A 16,036-nucleotide genomic window follows, 5' to 3' on the forward strand; every position below is an offset into this window, starting at 1 on the left:
TCCTGCTTCAGCCTCCCGAGTAGCTGGGGCTACAGGCATCCGCCACTACACCCAGCTAATTTTTTTTTGTATTTTTAGTAGAGATGGGGTTTCACCATGTTAGCCAGAATGGTCTCGATCTCCTGACCTCGTGATCCACCCGTCTCAGCCTCCCAAAGTGCTGGGATTATAGGCATGAGCCACTGCGCCCGGCCTGGATAATTTTTTAATTTTTGTAGAGACAGGGTCTCCCTATGTTGCCCAGGCTGATCTCAAACTCCTGGGTTTAAGTGGTCCTCCCACCTCGGCCTCCCAAAGTGCTGGGATTACAGGCACGAGCCACAGGGCCTGCCTAACAAATTCTTATTGAGTATCTACTGTATGTCAGATGCTTAGCTCACAAGAAACAATATGAGTAAAAATAGCCACAGGCCAGGTGTGGGTGGCTCATGCCTGTAATCCCAGCACTTTGGGAGGCTCAGGTGGGAGGATCACTTGAACTCAGGAGTTTGAGACCAGCCTGGGCAACATAGGGGGACCATGTCTCTACAAAAAAAAAAAAAAAAAAAAATTAGTCGGGCATGGTGGCACATGCCTGTGGTCCCAGCAACTCAGAAGGCTGAGGGAAGATCACTTGAGCCTGGGAGGTCGAGGCTGCAGTGAGCCATGATTGTGCCACTGCACTCCAGCCTGAGCGACAGAGTGAGACCCTGCCTCAAAAAAAAAAAAAAAAAAAAAGAATTTGTTGCATAAATGATTGAATGAAGATTATTTTGAGTATCAAATAAAGAGAAAGAGGGAAATGGGGAGGGAATCAATGTTTGGTGAGTTCTCACGTGCTTGAGATATGTTGTGCTAATTTTTACAAATGACCCATTTTACACGTGGAAAAAAACTGAAATTCAGAGATGTTAGGTAACCTGTCCACAGTACACAGCTAATAAGGTAAAATTAGGATAAGAGCAGAGTCTGGGCTGGGTGCAGTGGCTCACACCTATAATCCCAACATTTTCAGAGGCCGAGGCGGGCGGATCACTTGAAGTCAGGAGTTTGAGACCAGCCTGGCCAACATGGTGAAACCCCATCTCTACTAAAAATACAAAAAAAAGTACCCGGATGCGGTAGCACATGCCTGTAATCCCAGCTACTCGGGAGGCTGAGGCTGGAGAATCGCTTGGACCTGGGAGACGGAGGTTGCAGTGAACTGAGATCGCGCCATTGCACTCCAGCATGGTGACAGAGCGAGACTCCGTCTCGGGGGAAAAAAAAGGCAGGGTCTGTTTAGCTCCAGCACTCACCATATCCCCCTTTCTCCAGTCTACCTCCATTTAAAAAGGTGAAGGGGATATGTTTTGCAAATTCTAAAGTTGTAGATGAATCAATCATCCCCAGAACTACTTACCACAATAATAAAAGACGTTGAGGGGAAAGGGGAGGGACTGGAAGGAGAAACTTTTGGGGCAGTGGAAATGTCCTATATCAACATATAGAGATGATGGTAGAAGAGTATATATTTAGTGCAAGTCATTGAAATGTACACCTAAGATCTATGAATTTCACTGTATGCAAAGTTTCTCCTTTGATAATTTTCCCTTTCAAAAACAGCTATACAAGGCATTATTGGTACAACTGGGGAAATTTGAATATATCTACATTGGATAATATTATCGTATTAGTGCTCAATTCTTGGATGTCAAATTCTTGGATGTTCCAGAGAGTGTTTCGCATATGATTAACATCGGGATGGGCAGACTAAGTGAAGCAGATTGCCCCCCTTAACGGGGGTGGGACTCATGCAATCAATCAAAGGTCAGGAGAGAATTAAGAGGCCTAATAGGAAACAAATGCTTTCCTGGGTATCCAGCTTTCCTTCCATCTTGGGAATTTCAGCCTCCATAATCTCAGAAGCAAATTCACATATGTATACACACACATATACATTTCATAGGTATGTGGCTAAGAGTGTATTTTTAAAAGTTCAGCCACGAGATGATTGGTGAAGCCAGCCAATGAATAAGGGTGTGTTCTATTATATGACTCAGTCTTCTTTCGTACATGATTGAAGTTCTGCATTTGAAGTAGGAGGATAGGAGAGAGCAAGTCCACCTAGGATGATAACAGCTGAATTTCTCAACAGACACTTCAAAGCCCTAGGGGTTAACTTAGAGAGTCAAAAATCCCACCCATAACCCTGCCCCTAAACACCAGGACTAGGGAACACTGTTGCCCTCAGGTGATTTTCTTTCACTGGGTCTGGGAGCCACACAAGGGCAGAGGGAGCAGGAAACACTATGCAAATCTCGAGGCCAGGACAGCAGGGAGGGCCTGTTCATGACAGAACACAGGTAAAACTATCCTCAGAAAGAGCATGTGGAGAAACACAGATCATGCCTGAGACCTGGTGGATTAGAGCACTGGCTACTGGGGAATTCAAAGGAAGGGGTTTCACCATGCAGAGGACCAGAGGTGCCAGTCTTGGAAATGCAGAATTGCTGGGAGATGGGGAGGCATGGACAAAGGAAGCATCCTCTGGAGACTCATGGTGAAGAGAACAAACAAATGAAGTAACTGGCAGAAATTATAGGTCCTGGTAGAACAAAATAGAATCTCACAACGAGAACATACACCATGTATGTCCCGCAAGGAAGACAATAGCTCCTAAAAACGCAAGAAAAATCATTTTGGGCAAACACCTTATATCCAGTAATGCGATCCATGTATCAAGACCGTGAGGAAGATTATTAAACATGCTAAACTCAGCGAGACCTGATTCCCTCATGAGGACTCTGTTACGATGAGTACCACTCAGCAAGTGATGACTGTGACATTCACTTTTGAACAGCTCATGAGCATTAATATATTTAATTGTGCATCTAAACCAAAAACCAAGGTGTGGGCAAGATGACAACCACAGAATGTCACTGGTATATGTTTAGGTTCAAATACGATTATGAGAAGTGGCAGGTAAAGGAGGTAGGAAAAAGAAAACACATCATGTAATTGACTGTCATATGGAAATATTTGACGTTGAAAGTCATAATTTAAAGTGTATAAACCAAATATTAGAAGTGTGTCTAGTTCAAAGGGGGGAAAACTATGAAACATTTTTAGTCAGTATCAAACATGAGCTACACAACCCTTCCTAAATGCCAGAGGCACACACAGACACACACACACACTCTCTCACAAAGAATATAAATATCTAGAACCAAGAAATGGAGTAAATGCATTCTGCTACATATGGTAAACATAGCCTACGAGGTGGAAGAGATTAGAAAATAAACAGGGAAATGAAAATGTTTTTATTAATTCACATCAGTACCCAGCAAAACCAATCAGCATAACAAAAGATTATAACACTGAATGTAAAAAACAATCCAACAGTCCAGAGTGATAGGCAAAAGTTTTTAATTGTATAGATTAAAATAACTTTGGACAAAAATTAAAACTCAGGCAGAGAATGTTTTTTTTTCAACAACACACACTAGCAAAAACAAAGGCACAGTAAACACTGAGGCAGAAAATTTCCAGTGTAGAGATATGAATATAATAATAGACACAGGCAGGGATGATTAATAAATGATAAAATGTTTAGAGGATGATCATTGGAATACAGGACATTTCTACTTTTAAAAACCACTCTCCCAAATACTTCATCATAAGTAAGGTGTCTCTAAAAGGGACAGATCTCCTAGACCCCTCCTTAACCAAGTAACCAGTCCTGATATCATGATAATGCTGATGGACAAACTAGACCTTCTCTGCCCACGGATGGGCTGAGGTTGGAAACTCACAGTATCGACTCTGTAGTGTTCTTGACAAAATGTTTAGGCTGAATTTAATCATGAAGACATTTTCAGACAACTTCAGAATGTAGACCATTGAGCCAGACAGCTGACCTGTCTTCTACAAATAAGTCCATGTCACCACAATCAATGACAACAACAAAAAGATGAGGAAATATTTGGGGTTCAAAATAACTAAAGAAATGTAGCTACATTATCATTTACTTCTTCTGAACCCAAAATATCTCTCCTCCTTTTTGTTGTGTGATTCGTGGTGACGTGGACTGTGTGAAGGAGACAGGTCAGTTGTCCTGCTCAGTGTTCTACATTCTGCAGTTGTCTGGTGATTACCTCCTATGAAACTCAGGCTAAGCGTTTTCTGCAAGAACATGGCATTGTTCATATTCTGCACCGGCAGAGTCCCAGGTGACATGCTGTCTCTTGCCAGCGGCTCCTGACTCCTGTTCTTTACAGGATGGAATTGAAAGGAGCAGGGCTAAGGCCTCTCAATGCTGTTTGTCCATCTAGCTGTGGTCTTCCTAAGTATTGATATCAATTGGAGGCTGAAGGACTGTGGCTTCTCTACTCAAAGGAGCCTAGTGGGTTAACAACTGTCAAGAGCAGTCAGTGGTTCTGAAATACAATCCTCAGCCAACGATCCCTCCTGTGTTACAGATGGATCAGCTAAAACAAACCAACACTGAAGATACAAAGAATGGGGTTAGGTTCAATGAAACCAGGGTAACACCTTTGGATGAGCTAAACACAAAGATGACACTGACCTTGAGCAGGTATAGAAGCTCAGAGACATGCCTGCAAAATGAAACCCCTGAGGAACTTTGTAGCTACCCAGAGACATCTGGTTCAAATTAGAATGTCTGGCAGATCACTCCCGGCATGTGCTACATAGTCGTGTGAACGCGTCACACCTAACTTGGGTCCAATGTCTCCAGACTGAGCACAGGTGGCCACTGGCATGGTCTGAGAATAGGAATAGAGCCATGCCCACTTTCCCATCCTATCACTGGGCTTCCAAAGGGAACTACAGTTTCATTCAAAATTACATGTGCCTATAGGTCCTGCCTGCAGCAATGACATCTCTCAGCTTAGTAAGGGCTGCTTAGTGTGGGAATATGACTCCCATCTGGAAGGCCAGGTGGTGCCTTATCACTGTCAAAGTAAAAAACCTATTCTCCACGTCAAGGGCCAAGCTGACGTCCTGTTCCTCAAATGAGTAAAAGGCACTTCTGTACTGCTGGAATGAGGCATGTAGTTGAAAGTAAGTTGAAGTAGTGGAATAACATCTATCCAGAGAGTCCTGCAAGACTTCAGGCTCTTCTGCTTCCATCAGCACCTCGTTGAGCCTGGAAAAGGAGACAAAACTAAAGAAGCAGCCAGGGAAAATCAGACACCACAGAGCCCCAACTAGATTTCAGGGGTAACATAAGGAAGTGGTCGAAAAAGGAAAAGGATAGGTCCATTAATGAGGTAAAAAAATTATTGCCTTTATGTTGGGATAGAACAGGGCCAAGTAGAAAACAATGAAAGAGAAAGACAGAGAGTGAGAGAGAGAGACAGAGAGAGACAGAGAGAGAGAGAAAGTGAGCTCAGTGAATTGGCCAGGTGACACATTGATGAGGGAGTAAAAGGACACTCTGAGTTAGTGCCCTCAGGACACACAGCAAACAGTGATCATGAGAAGAGTGAGCTCAATAGTTTTCCATCAAGTGTGCTTAAAATTCCATGCAGTCGCCATAAGGGTACAACTTCTGAGGTATGGTCAACCTATGGTACATTAGTAAATGATAAGGGGAGGAAGAAATGAAAACCTAAACATCTACTGCAATGAAAACCAATAGCAATGTCAGCAGGAGTAATTCAGCCTTCATTGAAAACATGAAATCAAACACACTGTTTTCCCTGGATCTGTCGTCTCCAGGTGTTAACACAGAATTAAGCGACCACGATTGCTGAAAGTTACCTGGGGCATGGTGGGTTTTGATCTTCTTCCCCTTCTTGGTACTTTTCAATTTCTGCAATAAATTCAGACATGGACAGACACATTAAGCTGATTCCCCTACACACATAACATTCCACTGTCTAATCCTCACACAGGGACCTCAGGCTCCTCAGCATAAGAATAGGACACTGTGAGAGATATATTTCAGGAGGCCTGAAGGATGGACATGATAGAGATTCCTTGGTTTTTGTCCCAGAAACTAAGGGTAAAATGTCCTTATTCTGGTAGATCATTATCCCAATATCATTTGTCCCAAGTTTGTGCAAACGGTTATGCCATATCTTTCCAATCAATTTAAAGCAAATGCCCTCAAACGATTTCTAGGAGAAAAACTGCAATATTCAGCCCTGTCTCATCAAATACTCAGATTGTTCATGGTTGTGAGGATTTTAGACACTGAAATTAGAGTGAGAAAGGAAATCTACAAACCCTTGAGTCAAAATCATAGTTCTCTGAATTTGTCCCATCTGCCCAGGTCCAATGCCTTGAGAGTAGAATCAGAGTGCCACAGGCATGGCCTGAGACTAGGAAGAAAGCCACGCTCACTGACCCATCCCATGTTTGGGCTTCCAGGTAGAACTAGAGTTTCGTTCAACCTATATGTGCCTATAGGTCCTCAGTGCAGCAATGACATCTCTCAGCTCAGTAACGGCCTCTTAGAGCAGGAATATGATCTCTATACGGAAAACTCAGTGGATCCTTATCACCTTCATAGAAAGGTACTCACCATCCACGTCAAGAGAAAAGACAACGTGTTCTTCCTCCAATGAGTAAAAGCAACTTCCGTAGGGCTGGCATGAATCAGGCAGTTCTACATAACTGAAAGGAGTCGAATAACCTCTATCCAGTGAGTCCTGCAAGTCCTCAGGCTCTACTACCTCTGGCAGCTCTCTGCTGAGCCTGGAAAAGTAGAAAAAGTAAAGAATAAGCCAGGGGAAATCAGACGCCACAGAGCCCCAACTAGATTTCATGGGTAGCATTAGGAAGTGGTTAAAAAAGAAAAAGGATACATCCATTAATGAGGTAACAAATTATTGCCTTCAGTTGGGATGCAACAGGGCCAAAAAGAAAAGAATGAAAGAGAAAGAGAGACAGAGAGACAGAGGCAGAGAGAGTGAGCGCTCACTGAATTGTCCAGGTGACACACTGAGGAGGGAGTACCAGACACTCAGAGTTAGTGCCCTCAGGACACACAGCATACAGTGATCATGAAAAGACTGTGCTCAATAATTTTCCATAAAATGTGCTCCAGTTTCCATGCAGTCGCCATGAGGATACAGCTTTTGAAGTATGGTCGACCTACAGTAGGTTAGTAAGTGATAAGGGGAGGAAGAAACGGAAACCTAAATATCTACTGCTATGAAAACCAACAGCAATGTGAGTAGGAATAATTGAGGCTTGGTTGAAAACATGTAATCGATAATGTCGGCCTGCTCTGCTTTCCCTGAACCAGGAGTCTCCAGGTGTCAACACAGAATTTGCTGTTGACAATTGCTCAAACTTGCCTGGGGCATGGTGGGCCTTGGTCTTCTTCCTCTTCTTGGTCCTTTTTAATTCCTGCAATAAATTCAGACAGGGACAGACAAGATAAGCCAATTCACCTACACCCATAACAGTCCACTGTCTAATCCCCACACAGGGACCTCAGGCTCCTCAGCATGAGAACAGGACAATGTGAGAGATATACTTCAGGAGGCCTCAAAGCCGGTCATGATAGAGATTCTTTGGTTTGCATCTCAGAACCAAGGGTGAAATGTCCCTATGCTGGTAGACAGTTATCCCAAAATCATTTATCCCAAGTTTGTGCAAACAGTTATGCCTTATTGCTCCCATCGATTCAAAGAAAATGCCCCAGATGATTTCTAGGAGGGAAACTGCAGTATTCAGCCCTGTCTCATCAAATGCCCAGCTCATTCGTGGTTGCAAGACACTGAAATTTGAATGAAGGAGGAAATCTACAAACCCTTGAGTCCAAATCATAGCTCTGTGAATTTTTTACATCTCCCTGGGTCCAATGTGCTGAGAGTGGGCTCAGGTTGCCACAGGCATGGCTGGAGACTAGGAATAGAGCCATGCTCACTGACCCATTTCATGTCTGGGCTTCCAACTGAAACTACAATTTCATTACAACCTCTATGCACCCACGGGTCCTGCCTGCGGCAATGACATCTCTCGGGTCAATAAGGGCCACTTGGAACAGGAATATCACACATATCTGGAGGACCAGGTGGAGTCTTATCACCTTCATAGTAAGGTACTCACTGTCCACGTCAAAAGCCAAGCCAAGGTGTTGTTCCTGCAATGAGTAAAAGTCACTTCTGTAGGGCTGGCATAAGTCAGGCAGTTCCAGGTACCCAAAGGGAGTTGAATAAAATCTATCCAGTGAGTCCTGCAAGACTTCAGGCTCTTTCTCATCCAGCAGCTCCCTGCTGAGCCTGGAAAAGTAGGAAAAGTAAAGAATAAGCCAGGGGGAATCAGAAACCACACAGCCCCAGCTAGATTTCATGGGTAACATAAGGAACTGTTTGAAAAGAAAAAGGACAGATGTATTAATGAGGTAACAAATTATTGCCTTCATGATGGGACAGACCAGGGCCAGGTAGAAAAGGATGAAAGAGAAAGACATACACACACACACACACACACACACACACACACAGAGAGAGAGAGAGAGATAGTGAGCTCAGTGAATTGGCCAGGTGACACACTGATGAGAGAGTCAAAGAACACTGTATATTTGTGCCTTCAGGACACACAATGAACAGTGATCATGAAAAGAGTGGGCTCAATAATTTTGCATAAAATGTGCTCAAGCTTCCCTGCAGTCACCATGAGAATACAGCTTTTGAAGTATGGTCAACCTTCACTAGGTTAGTAAATGAGAAGGATAGGAAGAAATGGAAACCTAAACATTTACTGTAATGAGAACCAAAAGCAATGTTTGTAGACATAATTCAGACTTGTCTGACAAGATGAAATCATTATTTTCAGCATGTACTGTTTTCCCCGGACGTGGCATCTCCAGGTGTCAACATCAAACTAACTGTCCATAATTTCTCAGACTCACCTGGGACTTGTGGCCTCTTGGTCCTCCTTTTTCACTTGATCATACCAATGTCCTGCAAATAAATTCAGACAGGGCCTCTTACATGAAGCAGTTCTTCCTTGCACACGGAAACATCCCTCTGTCCAATCCTAACACAGGGACATCAGTCTTTTCAGTGTGAGAACAGGAGACTTTGAGAGAAATATACCAGGAGGCCTGAGGGCAAGTCTTGAGAGAACTGACTTGGTTCCTTTCATGAGCCTTGGGCAAAATGCCCCTGTTTTGGAATGTGATCTTCCCAGTGTGCTCTGTCCTAGGTTTGTGTACACAAATGAGCAATGTTTTTCCCAATAGATTTGAGGCAAATCGTTCTAACGCCTCATAGGAGAGATACTGCAATATTCAGGCTTCTCTCATCAAATACCCAGGATTTGATAGTTTATGAGATTGTGGACACTGAGATTTGATGGAGGGGTGCAATGTACCAGCTCTTGAGTCAAAATGACACTTGGTTCTACACAGAAGCATCAGCTGTCATGGCTTTTGTCGGTGAAAAGTCAGCCATTTATCTAGAAAACATACCAGCAAGATGATGGACAGATGAGCTACGACAAGCCAACTTAGAAGACACAGAAAATGGGGATAAATTCAGTGAAACCTGGCTCACATCTTCCACAGAGAGGTAGACAAGGGTGACACTGGCCTTGGGCAGGTAAAGCACTGCACAGACATGCTTTGGGAACAAAACTCATAAACAACTTTGTAGCTGGCAAGAGACATTTAACTCAGGTGAGCTGATCTGACAGACAACCCCTGGACATGTGCTGCACAGCTTGGTGTGAGTTTGCCACGCCCGCCTTGTGTTCAATGTCCTGACAGTCAGTCCAGGGTGGCACAGGCATGGCCTGAGACTAGGAAGAGAGCAAAGCTCACTGACCCACCCCACGCCTGTGCTTCAGACTCGATTCCAGAGTGATTGAAATCTACATTGATATATAGGTTCCATCCACAGTGATGGCAACTCTCAGCCCAACCAGGGGCGCAAGGCCCAAAGATTATGGGGTCTACCTGGGACATGAACTGGAGCTTTATCACCTTCACAATGGAGTACTCACTGCCTATGTCAAGAGCCAAGCCGACTTGCTGTTCCTCTACGGAGTGAAAGGTGCTCCTGTCAGACTGGTATGAGGCAGACATGTCAGGAGGAATTGAGAGAGTCCAATCACCTTCATCCCAGGACTCCTGGGGGGCTTCCTCCTCTTCAGACTCCTGCAGATTCCTGATGAGCCAGGCAGGACTGGGATGACAGAAGATATAACCAACAAAGATTAGACAACAAAACCTTCCAGATGATCTGATGGGAGACAGAATGGAGTGCTCACAGAAACCAAAGGCATTTTTCCTTCAAGAGAAATAAAACTATCCTTCTAAATGCAGGCTGGAGGGTGACTGCTCTGAGGACCGAACAAAAATGGGCAGCACGTGCTCAGTACATTTGCCACAGATCAGCCAATGCAGGGCACCCAGACTCTCTCTGTAAACTACCATCATGACTTGCAGCACAGAGAACTAACACAGGGCTTCAACTACTTCATCTAAATTGGGATGAATTTTACATGCAGCATTCAAGTGAACAGAGCTCTTGAGGCAGTGCAGACACAGATCTTGTGTATTAAGGGTCCCCTTTTTACGATATTTTGATATGTTTATTTTTTCAATTTCTTTGCTTACACAAATACTAGCAAACACACTAACAAAAAATAAGCAGAAAGCATTTATACATTCTCTCCCTGGATTTAAACACATGGGAGAGGACAGGTGACACCAAGAAATACCTGTTTGAAGGTCTGGAGTGGACCTCCAGCAAACTCCACCAGACCTGCAGCTGAGGGACCTCACTGTTAAAAGGAAAACTAACAAACAGAAAGGAATCAACGTCAACAAAAGGACATCCACACCAAAACCCCATCTGTAGGTCACCAGCATCAAAGACCAAAGGTAGATAAAACCATGAAGATGTGGACAAACTGGAGCAGAAAAGCTGAAAATTCTAAAAACCAGAGCACCCCTTCTCCTCCAAAGGATCACAGCTCCTCACCAGCAATGGAACAAAGCAGGATGGAGAATAACTTTGATGAGCTGACAGAAGCAGGCTTCAGAAGTCGGTAATAACAAACTTCTCCGAGCTAAAGGAAGATGTGCAAACCCATCACAAGGAAGCTAAAAACCTTGAACAAAGATTGGACGAATGGCTAACTAGAATAAACAACGTAGAGGAGACCTGAAATGACCTGATGGAGCTGAAAACCAAGGCACGAGAACTACGTGACACATGCACAAGCTTCAGTAGCCAATTCGATCAAGTGGAAGAAAGGGTATTAGTGATTGAAGATCAAATTAATGAAATGAAGTGAGAAGAGCAGTTTAGAGAAAAAAGAGTAAAAAGAAATGAACAAAGCCTCCAATAAATATGGGAGTATGTGAAAAGACCAAATCTACATTTGATTGGTGTACCTGAAAGTGACGGGGAGAATGGAACCAAGTTGGAAAACACTCTTCAGGATATTATCCAGGAGAACTTCCCCAGCCTAGCAAAGCAGGCCAACATTCAAATTCAGGAAATACAGAGAACACCACAAAGATACTCCTCGAGAAGAGTAACTCCAAGACACATAATTGTCAGATTCACCAAAGTTGAAAGAAGGAAAAAATGTTAAGGGCAGCCAGAGAGAATGGTCGAGTTACCCACTAAGGGAAGCCCACCAGACTAACAGTGGATCTCTCTGCAGAAACCCTACAAGCCAGAAGAGAGTGGGGGCCAATATTCGACATTCATAAACAAAAGACTTTTTAACCCAGAATTTCATATTCAGCCAAACTAAGCTTCAAAAGTGAAGGAGAAATAAAATCCTTTACAGACAAGCAAATGCTGAGAGATTTTGTCACCACCAGGCCTGCCTTGCAAGAGCTCCTGAAGGAAGCACTAAACATGGAAAGGAACAACCAGTACCAGCCAGCCACTGCAAAAACGTGCCAAATTGTAAAGACCATCGATGCTAGGAAGAAAGTGCATCAACTAACAGGCAAAATAACCAGCTCACATCATCATGACAGGATCAAATTCACACATAACAATAGTAACCTGAAATGTAAATAGGCTAAATGCCCCAATAAAAAGACACAGACTGGCAAATTGGATAAGGAGTCAAGACCCATCAGTGTGCTGTATGCAGGAGACCCATCTCACGTGCAGAGACACACATAGGCTCAAAATAAAGGGATGGAGGAAGATCTACCAAGCAAATGGAGAGCAAAAAAAAGCAGGGGTTGCAATCCTAGTCTTTGATAAAACAGACTTTAAACCAAGAAAGATCAAAAGAGACAAAGAAGGCCATTACATAATCGCAAAGGGATCAATTCAACATGAAAAGCTAACTATCCTAAATGTACATGTATCCAATACAGGAGCACCCAGATTCATAAAGCAAGTCCTGAGAGACCTAAAAAGAGACTTAGACTCCCACACAATAATCATGGGGCACTTTAACACCCCACTGTCAATATTTGACAGATCAATGAGACAGAAGGTTCACAAGGATATCCAGGACTTGAACTCAGCTCTGCACCAAGCAGACCTAATAGACATCTACGAACTCTCCACCCCAAACCAACAGAATATTCATTCTTCTCAGCATCACATCACACTTATTCCAAAATTGACCACATAGTTGGAGGTAAAGCACTCCTCAGCACATGTAAAAGAACAGAAATCACAACAAACTGTCTCTCAGACCACAGTGCTATCAAATTAGAGCTCAGGATTAAGAAACTCACTCAAAACTGCACAACTACATGGAAACTGAACAACCTGCTCCTGAATGACTACTGGGTAGATAACGAAATGAAGGCAGAAATTAAGATGTTCTTTGAAACCAATGAGAACAAAGACACAACATACCAGAATCTCTGGGACACATTTAAAGCAGTGTGGAGAGGGAAATTTCTAGCACTAAATGCCCACAAGGAAAGGAAAGATCTAAAATCAACACCTTAACATCACAATTAAAAGAACTAGAGAAGCAAGAGCAAACAAATTCAAAAGCTAGCAGAAGGCAAGAAATAACTAAGATCAGAGCAGAACTGAAGGAGATAGAGACACAAAAAACCCTTCAAAAAAATCAGTGAATCCAGCAGCTGGTTTTTTGAAAAGATCAACAAGAAATCCCTGTTTGGCTAGTTCACCTGGCTCATCTGATTGCAAGTTCCTATCTTGAGAGGACTACGAAATTAAAACCAACACAAGGGCCACAAATAATGTACAACATTGTTAATAAGGACAACTTGTAGCTGGGTGAATGGAAGAAAAAGTTCTATTCATTGCTTCCTCATTTTCTCTAAATCTACAAACTCCAGCTGCCACTATTGAATTAACAGCCCACAATTCCATGGCATTACCTGGGAGACACTGGCCCTTTTTCTTCCTCTTGCTCATGATCACTTTCATTTTCTGGAAATAAATTCAGAGAAGCAGGTCACATTAAGCAATTCACACTTCACATATGACCAAATCAGTGTCCAGTCATAGGACAAGGACATAACTATTCTCAGTGCAAGAATATGGATTCTGACAGGAGCACTCTAGGGTGCCCTAGATTAACTCTGGTGAGAAGTAGATGACCCTGCTTTCCAGACCCACAGGCCAAAATTTCCCTCTACGGGTAGACCATAATGCCATATTCCCTGCCTGAGTCTATGCAAAGTTAAACAAAATTTTCCCCCCAAAATCACCAATAATTGGTCAATTTTCTAGGAGTGTTGTTGCAATACTGACTTATATCACCAGGTAACATGGACATTAAATGTTTAGAGGGATCTACACATGAAACTCGACTGATAGATAAATTCTAACAACTCTTGCATTAAAAAGAATCTGTGATTTGGGAGGTCAAGGAAGGTGAATCATTTGAGGTCATGAGTTCAAGACCAGCCTGGCCAACATGGGGGAACCCCGTCTCTAATAAAAATACAAATATTAGCCAGATGTGGTGCTGAGCACCTGTGGTACCAGCGACTCAGGAGGCTGAGGCAGGAGAATCACTTGAACCTGGGAGGTGGAAGTTGCAGCAAGCCAAAATGGAGCCACTGCACTCCAGCCTGGGTGACAGAGCCAGACTCCATCACAAAAAAAAAAAAAAAAAAAAAAAGAGAGAGAGAATCTATGATGCTACAAAACATTGCATCAGCCATTGCATTGATGGGGTGGAGAACCAGGGTCCAGCCTTGCTTTATGGAACTATATCAGCAAAGTAAAAAAGAAAAGTTTCTGTCCTGATTTCAAGGTGACTGTGCAGCTAACCAAGCTGCCTTAAAGGAGATCAAGATTAAAGCTGAGAGCAGTGAAGCCTGGGGAACAATATTTCCAAACACAAAGGCAAGGCTGCCAGTCGCCTTAAAAAGGCAGAGAAATTTCATGGACATTGTTCAGGGACAGACGACTTAATCACAGGTGACAAGAGATACTGAATCAAAGCTACGAGGCCTCACAGATACTTCCTGTGTACCTCCTGCACTCAGGTGACTATGAGATTGTCACACTTGTCTGGGGTCCAGTAACTTGACACTGGGGACTGTGAGACAAAGGCATGACATGAGCTGAGAAGGACAGAAAACCTCCCTGATATCTCTGTTAAGAATCCCAGAATAGATTTTATTAAAACCAATCTGTGTGTATAGAGCCTGTCTTCAGAGTTTATATTCCTCAGCATAGGAAAAGGTGTGAGACAAAGGAAAATAGAGGCTACCTGGGATAATGCATACAACATCCAACCATTCATCATGAGAGGATGAGTCAATGAGAGTTGAGTCGACTTGGTCTTCCTCAAATGTGATTCTGGTGTTCCCGTAAGGCTGGTTGGACTCACAAGGGTGGTGGCTATTTGAACAAGTGATGGCACACTCCTCCAGTGAGTCCTCAGGGACTTCCTTTTCTTCAGCCTTCTGCACCTCCCTGATGAGCCAGGTGGGAGAGAGATGACAGAAGACTAAACACAGAGGGATTGGACACCAGGGAGTGCTAGCTGGTTTTGACAGGAGGCATTAAGAGAGTGGTCCAAGAAAGCAAACAGGAGGATCCCCTTAAGAGGGAACAGGCAATCCTCTTCTCTCTGCAACAGAGCATGGCAGCCATGGGAGCCAGAGAGGAAGAGAGCAACTGGTGTTCATTGCACTGGACAGATAGGAGCCGAGGAGGATGAAGACTCAGCTATCCCTGTACGGTACAGACATGACACCTGCCACACACAGAGAAACACAACAGCTGCCAAACCCTGTGTCCAAGCTGGCTTGAGTTTCTCATACTGTGGCCAAGGGAATGCAGGCTTTCGGCCCATCGTACATGCCAGAGAGGGTGTGCCTCCTACACCTTTTTCATATGTTACCACCCAGTACTTGCTCCCGATTATTCAGTGTTACCTGGGGGCACATAATTCCTGTACTTTCTCAGCCTCCTCAACTTTAACATCTTCATCCTCATCTTCGTCATTTTCTGTAAACACAGAAATGTTCGTTCAGATATTTCCCACTTCACACTCTGCAAGCACAGTCAGCCCAATGTGCACACAGACATGAACATCTAGGCATGGTCACTGTTCAACTGAAAGCTCTCATGTTTTATCGTTAACAAAATGCCCTGGCATGGTTTCCCGATCCATCAGGCAATGCATTTCTGATCTGGAGGGCCACCATCAAGATGTGGCCAAATACTGAAAAGACCTTTTGCTCCCCATATCATGGAGGCTTCTACAGCCTCTCTCTGGACTTTGGCAGCTGTCTTCCCCATCTGGCTACAGGTCTGATTCCCAGGCACAGGCTTGGTGTCCTGTCACAGTTCACATTTCAAACCTAATTCTTTCTCTTAGGAGAGGACAAACCTGTCCTACAGTCCTCTATGCATCAGGAGACTGCACAGGCCCTCCATGTGGCTTCTGCCCTGTTATTCAGGGACATTCTCTCCACGGGGAGTGCTCCAGTCTCAAGCACTTCCTACCACCAAATGCCCCCACATCAAGTGCCTTCTCTAACACCACACGGCGAGGGGCTTTATCTCATTTTGAAAAGCAGTCCTAAGTGTTCCCACATTTGGATGCTTCAGACCCTTGCAAGAGACAATTTGCCTGCCTTTGCAGATGGAGACAGAGAAACTCAGGA

At 43.7% G+C, this 16,036-nt stretch overlaps 1 protein-coding gene across 1 annotated transcript in view; it reads right to left on the minus strand.

Annotated features, from left to right (window-relative positions):
• Window positions 1-3,370: 3,370 nt before the first annotated feature.
• Window positions 3,371-16,036, minus strand: part of LOC101131274 (neuroblastoma breakpoint family member 3) — a 44,478-nt gene continuing 31,812 nt past the window's right edge. The window contains exons 12-22 of the mRNA XM_063702015.1: window positions 15,302-15,374; window positions 14,632-14,837; window positions 13,286-13,337; window positions 10,666-10,743; window positions 9,946-10,127; window positions 8,852-8,903; window positions 8,047-8,219; window positions 7,290-7,341; window positions 6,512-6,684; window positions 5,746-5,797; window positions 3,371-5,128 (exon numbers count right to left, since the gene is read on the minus strand). Of these exons, the coding sequence (XP_063558085.1) occupies window positions 4,885-5,128; window positions 5,746-5,797; window positions 6,512-6,684; window positions 7,290-7,341; window positions 8,047-8,219; window positions 8,852-8,903; window positions 9,946-10,127; window positions 10,666-10,743; window positions 13,286-13,337; window positions 14,632-14,837; window positions 15,302-15,374 (1,337 nt within the window). The 3' untranslated portion in view covers window positions 3,371-4,884. The remainder of the gene's footprint in view (window positions 5,129-5,745; window positions 5,798-6,511; window positions 6,685-7,289; window positions 7,342-8,046; window positions 8,220-8,851; window positions 8,904-9,945; window positions 10,128-10,665; window positions 10,744-13,285; window positions 13,338-14,631; window positions 14,838-15,301; window positions 15,375-16,036) is intronic.

The sequence above is a fragment of the Gorilla gorilla genome, chromosome 1, assembly GCF_029281585.2.
Source record: "Gorilla gorilla gorilla isolate KB3781 chromosome 1, NHGRI_mGorGor1-v2.1_pri, whole genome shotgun sequence".
NCBI classification, from domain to species: Eukaryota; Metazoa; Chordata; class Mammalia; order Primates; family Hominidae; genus Gorilla; species Gorilla gorilla.